Here is an 8,641-nt window from a genome sequence, read left to right as displayed (position 1 = left end):
GTAATGATATTAATATTTTGTGAATATTTGTGTTTGTAATATATTTTATCAAATTATATACATAATAAAATTTATTAAAATATTATATAAATAAAAAATAATAATTTGTTTTAAAATATGACAATAATAAATGCTATTACATTTATAGTATAACAAAAAGAAGTTGTTATAAATTCATCATTTATAACATATTATAGTGTTAACCAAACATTATCATTAATATAATATAACAAGCACGAAATGTTATAAAAAAATCTATAATAACATATTTTATAACTCTTAAATAATTTTGTGAAATATGCATAATTGTTTGCTCCTGACATCATATTTATAAGCTTGGTAAATAGATATTGTATGCATATTATAACCAAGAAAAAATGTTATATAATAGTTAATTATAACACTATTGATAACACTTGAAAATTATTATAAAAAGATCTGGACTTTTAATAACACAACCTATGTTAGCATTTGATAAAGTGTTATAAACTGTTTTTGATATCACTTTTTCCGAATTATTCTAAATGTTTTTTTCTTGTAGTGTCTGAGTTTTTCCTTCGAATTTCCGCGAGCCAAAACTCCATAAATCCACTCCAAACCTCAACCACACTTCAATTTAAGCCTACCATCCACTACATCCCATCCAACATGACCCAACAACATCAAACTTTGCCACATGCACTATCAAACACAAAAAAACAAGGTCGAGCTTGAAGCTCAAGAACTTAACCAGAAAATCCAGAAACTCAACTAATCAAAACCATAAATTATTACCTTTAATGGAGAATCCAACCCTAGGTTGCCCTCAATGCCCTTCCAGCCTTTGGCTCCTCAAATCCCCAGGCTCAAGTCCCTTAATTTCTATCCAAAACTCAAATTCGGAAACAACTTCATCAAAGTCAAAATATTCAGACCAAACTCTATAAATTTTACCTTAATTGGACACTAACTCCAGCTGAACCTCCTAGATTTACCAAGAACTAAAGCCCCAAGCTCTAGCCTAGGCTTCCTCTGAGTTTAAAGCTTCAAAATTCAGAAGAAAAGGGTGAGAGGAGGAGAAATCGTGTGGGAGAGAGAGTGGTCTCTATTTTCCTTCTTCTTTTCTTTTCTTTCCTTCAGCTTCCAACTCTTTCTACATCTTCCACTAAGTCTAAAAAAAAACAGATTAATACTAATCCCTTTTTAAACACCAAAATACCATTTTGCCCTCCCAAACATAACTAAGTCTTTAATCCTTCTAACGACATTTTGGTCATTTGTTCTTAATTCCTGCTAATTCCTCGAGTGTCCCTAACGTTTACCTCTTAAATCTCATCACCTAATTAATCACCAATTATTTTCCCCAATTACTAATATTCTTCAATATATTTCCCAAATTCCCATAAATGCCCCCACGATCTCCCGAGCCAGGTATAAATCCCTACCATGACAATAACGCTAAACCGCTCACTAGGATCGCCTCGAGCCACCAGCTGCAAATATATCCACATAATAATGTGGTCTCAACAATTTATCTCAAATAATTACATTTATGCCCTCAGCGAGCCAAAATTACAAATATGCCTCTATATGCTAAACAGGGCCTACATGCATACTAATACTCATAATCATGCATCTTATATATCCATATAATCATATAAGCATGCTTATCACATAATTATGCATTTAATCATTTAAATCACACATAAACCAATTATGCCCTCCCGGCACACTAATCAAGGCCCTTAAACCTTAATAGTAATTTTTGGTCGTTACAATTTTTGTCCTTTGTTTTAGAGTTGTAGTTCTTATAATTTTCTTCTTCCTCTTATTTCTACATTTACTTGTATTTTTATTATTGAGTTGTAATCTTATTTAATTAATTACCATATCTATTGTATTTTTTCATAGAGTTGTAATAGTATTTCTTATTTTCCATTGAGACAATACAAATATCTCTAATAAAGATGACATCATTTGGAAGGACCAGTGGCCAATTGATTCAGAATAGTGCCTTCGATCCACTTCCACAAGTCTTCACCATGGGTCCTGGAGAGAGAAGAAAAGAAGAACACATGACAGAACCAACAAAGAGAAGAAAAAAAGAAAAGAAAAAGAGTTTTTTATTTTTTATTTTTGAAAGAATGAGGAAATGGGTATTTTCGGTCTATCAATCACCTAAGTGTGTATGAGTCTTACGGAAATTTTACCAGCAATATATCTTAAGCATTTGTGTGTGATTGTAAAAGTATAGATTATTGTCCTGTATGACAATTTTTAGCCTTTTTCAGGGTCATTTCCCTATGTGGCAATTTTTTGCCATTTTCAGAAATAATACAAACATTAGACGCTTTTACACAACACTAAAGGAAACCTTTATCAGTGGTAGAGTATCTTCTACATAATTTTAGTTACATAGGTCCAACTTACTCAAAGGTGGAAATGACACAACAATGTAGGTAGCTCTATTCTAAAATTGAGCCCGAAAATACTTTTTAAGGATCATATGCTCACACACTTTAAACACAGATTGGTTTGGAAGAATATTAATTGGAGGGACTATTTACTTTGATTTTATTGTTTGGAAAAACTATGCATGATATATATTAACTATAAAGTCTAACCAGTAGTAAAAATACACTTTTTCATAATGTTTGACACATTCTCTTTGGACAAGAACAAGAAGACATGGAGCAACACTTTCTACCACAGGGATGTGGCACAACACAAACAATATTCATTTAGTACAAACCCCCAAAGATTTCCTGAGAGAATCAAACCTGACCGTATAAAGGGCTTTTGTGAAAATATCTGCAATTTGTTTGTCAGTCTCTTTTAGGATTAATGTCCTAAAAACATGTAAAGACATTTTATTGGTTTTAAATAAAAGTACAATTTTATTATATTTGAATGTTATAATTATTGTTTGGATTACTTATATAATAATATCAAGAATATTCCATATTCATTCATGAGAATATGATCTTGTATTAGTACAAGTGAATTAAGATCATATATAATAAATAAAATAGTCAGTAACATATTGTAACGCCCTCATTTCTCATAAATTATCGAGAACACAGTGTTGGATCATAATCATAAATATTGCTCTTTTATTGAATAAAAACATGAAAAGAAATATATGGATCCATGGTTTTACAAAAATAAAATAATTGTCTTTAATATATTAAAATGAGAAACATTTAAATACAACTTTAAAATAACACATTCTTTAATAAAAATAAATAAATAGGCCTGCTTGATCTTCCTCGACTATATGGTCCCCATGAGTACATCACGAAGCTTCTAGTCCCCCTCGCTACCGGCCTTTCTATCATCAATTTTCTGCACAACAACATCATAAGGCGTGAGCTTCTAAGCCCAGGAAGGAAAATACATACAAAAGTTAGTCATACAATCAAACATATCATAAATTTCACAAAATTCATAACAAAACTTATCTATACTAATCATATCACGTCCCAAAACCATAGGTCATATCATAGCCTAAGTCATAGTCATAAACCATAATCTAAGTCATAATCATCGTCATAAATCATAGGTCATAAGTCATAATCGTAACTATAGGTCATAGATAATAATCATAACTATAGGTCATACTAACAAGTCAGATATAATAAAAAGATAAGTAATTATACAGGGGTGGCAATTAAGCCCCAGACAATAGTCTGTCATACATCGGACATCAACTTAGGTCCGTCATATAGTTTTGGCAACCGAGCCTACCGAACATAAGTCTGTCATATATCATTGGACACCTTAGGTCCAGACACACTTACCCCTTTATTGTACCTGAAATATTAGGTCATACAAAACATAAACTAGATCATAAACTAAACTACCTAATTTTCCTTACCAAAAGCTAGAATATTGGAGACAAGAGCGAGATTAGAAACTCCTAAAACCAAACATAAGAAACCATAAGTCCTCTAGATACAAGAGATGAAAAGAATATCTAAACCATCAAGATAGAAACTTACCGAAAACATTAAGTTACAAAGAAATTGAACACCTAACCAAAATTCATTATAACGAGTTAGGATTTGAATTAAAAGGAAAGAATAAGAAGAACTATAATGAACTAAACTGAGGATAAATAATACCTTGGATAGACTAGAACTTCAATCTACACCTTAATACCGAAAACTCTCTATCTTACTTCCCAAGTATTTATAAAAGCTTAGATTGGAAAGCTTTTAACCCCAAAACCCTAGTGTTTCTCTCTAGAATGAACTTAGCAGAGGCTCTGAACTATGCTTGAATGATGAATAAAATGGTTGAGTGAAGGGTCCTATTTATAAAGTTCAAGGAGTGAAACTAAGTCCCATATCAATGAATAAATAAATGATTGAAAATACATTTTTTGCTCAACAGATGCCCAGAACTCGGTCAAAAACGTTCAGGAACGAGTCAAAGTTGTTGAGGGTGGTTTCTAGTTCAAGATTCTACAAAAATTCAAAAATGGCAACTGGAGCCGATATATCACCTCCAATAGGCGATATATTGCCTACACCATAATCTCGAGGGTCCATGGTTTCGTTTGTGCGAAGTCGACATGTTTTCCGTATCAATCTTAGGCAATATATCGGTCCCTATAGCTGCGATATATCGGCATACACTGATATTTCAAACACGTTTTTGCACACTCTCAGCACACTTGAATTTGTTTAAACCACTTTGACTGAGTAAAACGTGATCCTAACAGATGAGGGAAGGTTCTAGACCTTCTAGATCTATCCTTTATTTATTTATTTCTCCAAAATGCTTAAATCCTTAATAATCATATATGTGATAACTGTCACATTCTTAATTAGCCCATCTAAATATTAGGTTATAATAAATAGCATTTCTAAGACCAGTTATATTAATCAAACCTCATGATAAAATTAATATTTCTAAACTATAGGCTAAACTTATAAAATCCATAACTATTTCTACGAGTTTCTAACTAAAGCCACTACACTATATCTACGAGTTTCTAACTAAAGCTACTACTACTACTATCTCTACTACTACTAGTCATAATAGATGATCATTTGTAGATTAGTCTAAATCCTACTACTACTACTACTACTACTACTACTAGATGATCATTTGTAGATCAGTCTAAATCCTACAACTTCTACTACCACTACCACTGCTACTATTGCTACTGCTACTGCTACTGCTACTACTACTGCTACTACCCACCACCACCACCACTACTACTACTACTACATGCCTCCCATTTTGAAAAGTACTAAGAAACAACTACTCAAGGAGATCCATGCAATACCCAAGGTCCAACTTGAGGAGGATCCTTACGATTGGCAGATTGCGGTATTAAAAACAACAACGGTGGTTTGTTATCGTATTCAAGGGATCATGAACAAAAGAGGAACTTTGCTTTGGCCTAGAGAGCAATATTGGGTGTTGAGGGAAGCACTGTTAATGTACTCTGAGGCCCTCCTCTAGTTGGACAGACCATGGCACGACGTCATCCAAGATGACGTGGAGTTTAGTATCATGGAATACGTAATCTACGATCTTATAGACAACTAAAATTTTGTCATCTGAAGCTGGTTTTGGTGAAGACGGATGACAGAGAGATAGAGGAGTGTTTGGAGACAGTACACGATGTGGAAGGAGCCTTGATAATTGAGGAAGTAACTCGAGCTATAAGACGTGTGACCGCTAGGATGAGGATAATGGCGAGCTTTATTGGCTATTTTCACATCCCATAAGACATCTTTGATTACAGCTCAGGGGACGAGTCCACGGTTGAGGACTAGAGTCTGTCGCGTAAATCGTTCCATGAGACGATAATAAATAAGATGGGATATTTTTAGACCTTAAAGGATTTATGTTTTGGTCATTAAACACTTTATGGGATTGTTTAAATTTTTGGAATAATTTGAACACTTTGAATGTTATGGTTTAATATGTTTGCAAACTTTAAATGATGTGGTCTGAATGTATGATTTTGCAAATACCTATCAAACCATCATGTGATGTTCCTTCCTTATGATTTTTCCTTTGTTTGCCTTAGAATCTCATAATGTCAACTAGAGGAAGAGGAGGCAAGGGAAGAGGAGGAGGTCAAGGAAAGGGTGTCTCCACAAGGTCTAAAACCATGACAACCTCTAACATAGAAATGCCATGAGTTCAACCTGGAGCTCCAGCAGCACCGTCTGTGGACCTGGCCACAGAGGTAGGAAGGTTGAGAGAACAATTGAGGCTGCGAGGTGAGGAATTGGCACATGCTAGGAAAGCACTACAAATGCCCCAAATGCCCCAAGTGCCTCAAGTGCCAGTGGCGCAGCCTCAGCCACCAACCCCACCACCTACACCACTGCCTGTAACTTATGGGTTCGATCCAAAGTATGAACATTTCAGAAAACAAGCCCCACCAACCTTTGAAGGGAAAGCTGATCCAATAGTGGCAGAGGATTGGTTAAGATCAGTCGAGGCCATTTTCGATCATATGGAGTTGAATGATCGCCAGAGAATCTTATGTGCGGTTTATTTAATAAAAGTGGATGAGCGAATTTGGTGGGATGTAATTAAACAGACCCGTGACTTGAATACCATGACTTGGGCAGAATTCATCCAGGCTTTTAGCAAGAATTATTACAATGCGGTAGTGCTAGCAACCAAGGTAGATGAGTTTGAAACTCTGGTGCAAGGAAGCCTATCTGTCACTGATTATGCACAGAAGTTAGATGGGTTGGAAAAATTTGTTGCGAAAGTTGTGCCAACTGGAACTCTACAAGTACAAAGGTTCATGAGGGGACTCAAGCCAATGATCGCTAGGGATGTTATGATGACCAGTGCTAAAGTAGTCAATTATGTAGAAGTACTTGATAGAGCACTTGAATATGAATATTTGGAAGATCGGATATGGAAGGATAATGCTTCCAGAAGAGAGAACTACCAAAATAAGGGCTTCAATGAGGGTAACAAAAGGAAAGCTATTAAAGGCCAGAATAGTGGCACTGATAAGCGACCCAGACCTCCAGCCACGAATAACAACAGTCACAACACTTAGAACCCCAACAACCGCAACAATCTCTTTAAAGATTGAAACCATGGGAATCATCAAGGCAACCAAGTAGAGCACCCAATCTGTTCTAAATGCTCAAAAAGACACCTGAGAGAATGCCAGGCCGGCACCAATAAATGTTTTAAGTGCGGTCAGGCGGGACAAAATAATAACAACAATCTGGTGCCAGCAAGGGTTTTTGCCTTAACTAAGAATGAAGCAGCCAACAACAACACTGTAGTCACAGGTCAGCTCCCTATACCTGGTATGATGTGCAGAGTCCTGATTGATTATAGAGTGACTCACTCTTATGTTTCCATGAATGTGATTGATAAGCTGAGTATGCCTTATAAACTGTTTGAGCATAACATTAGTACAATGTTGCCATCAAAGACATGATGTTGTCAATTAGGTGGTTACCGTCAATGCCTGTAATGATAGAGGACAGGGAGTGCCCAGCAGACCTTATAGAACTGAGTATACTAGATTATTATGTCATTCTTGGTATGGATTGGTTATCCAAACATGGGGCAACAATAGATTGTCAGAAGAAGACTATGGAGTTCAGGCCAAAATAATGAGAGGTCTTTTCCTTTAGAGGAGAAGTAGCGTGTTTTCGAACACCCGTAATATCTGCACTGGAAGCACGAAATATGATGCAACATGGTTGTTCGGCGTTTTTGGCTAGTGTGGTGGATAAATCCAAGGAGTCAGAACTAAAACCGGAAAATGTGCATATTGTTTGTGAGTTCCCAAAAGTGTTTCCCAAGGAATTACCAAGACTACCCCCGGACAGAGAAATAAAGTTTGTAATCAAGCTTTTACCAGAAACAACACCGATCTCTAAAGCACCCTATCTAACGGGGCCTGCAGAGTTGAAGGAACTTAAGAACCAGTTACAGGAGTTGTTGGAGAAGGGGTTCATAAGACCTAGCCACTTTCCATGGGGAGCACCAGTCCTATTTGTGAAAAAGAATGATGGGAGCATGAGAATGTGCATCGATTATCGAGAACTCAATAAGGTCGCCATAAAGAATATATCTTTTGCCTAGGATAAATGACCTTTTTTATCAACTGCAAGGGGTAGCAGTATTCTTGAAGATTGATCTACGATATGGGTACCATCAGTTGAAGGTGAAAAATATCGAGAACATTACGAAAATGACTTTCAGAACTCGCTACGGGCAGTACAAATTCTTAGTGATGCCTTTTGGACTCACTAACGACCCAACAACATTTATGGACATGATGAATAGAGCATTTAAGGATTATTTGGACAAGTTTATGGTAATGTTCATAGACGATATCCTTATTTACTCAAAGACCAAGGAGGAGCACGAGGAGCATTTGAGGGTCACTCTGAAAAGATTGCAAGAACATCAGCTATACGCTAAGTTCTCTAAGTGTGAGTTTTGGCTGGAACAGGTAACTTTCCTAGGGCATATAGACTCCAAATGCCAACCAGGGAAAAAAGGGAGAGTCGACTAAGGTTGCTAGTGGGTCTAGCAAACCCAACAATAATAATGGAAAAAATAATAACAAAAATGGAGGAAAAAAGGCAAACACTGAGCAGACGATGTCAAATAACAAGCGCCTTAAGCAGAATAGGTATTAGCCGAG

General features: G+C 35.8%; 1 protein-coding gene across 1 annotated transcript; it reads left to right on the top strand.

Moving 5' to 3' along the window:
* The first annotated feature begins 6,259 nt into the window (after positions 1–6,259).
* On the top strand, positions 6,260–7,027 carry LOC133832084 (uncharacterized). Its single transcript, XM_062262470.1, has one exon. It carries the CDS (start codon positions 6,260–6,262, stop codon positions 7,025–7,027), a length of 768 nt encoding a protein of 255 aa, XP_062118454.1.
* The last annotated feature ends 1,614 nt before the right edge of the window (positions 7,028–8,641 follow it).

This window comes from Humulus lupulus, chromosome 4 (genome assembly GCF_963169125.1).
Source record: "Humulus lupulus chromosome 4, drHumLupu1.1, whole genome shotgun sequence".
NCBI classification, from domain to species: Eukaryota; Viridiplantae; Streptophyta; class Magnoliopsida; order Rosales; family Cannabaceae; genus Humulus; species Humulus lupulus.
This window is presented reverse-complemented; position numbering and strand designations above follow the sequence as displayed.

Excerpts from the sequence above, each read along its gene's own strand:
- LOC133832084 (XM_062262470.1), top strand. The coding sequence starts at position 6,260 with ATGCCCCAAATGCCCCAAGTGCCTCAAGTGCCAGTGGCGCAGCCTCAG.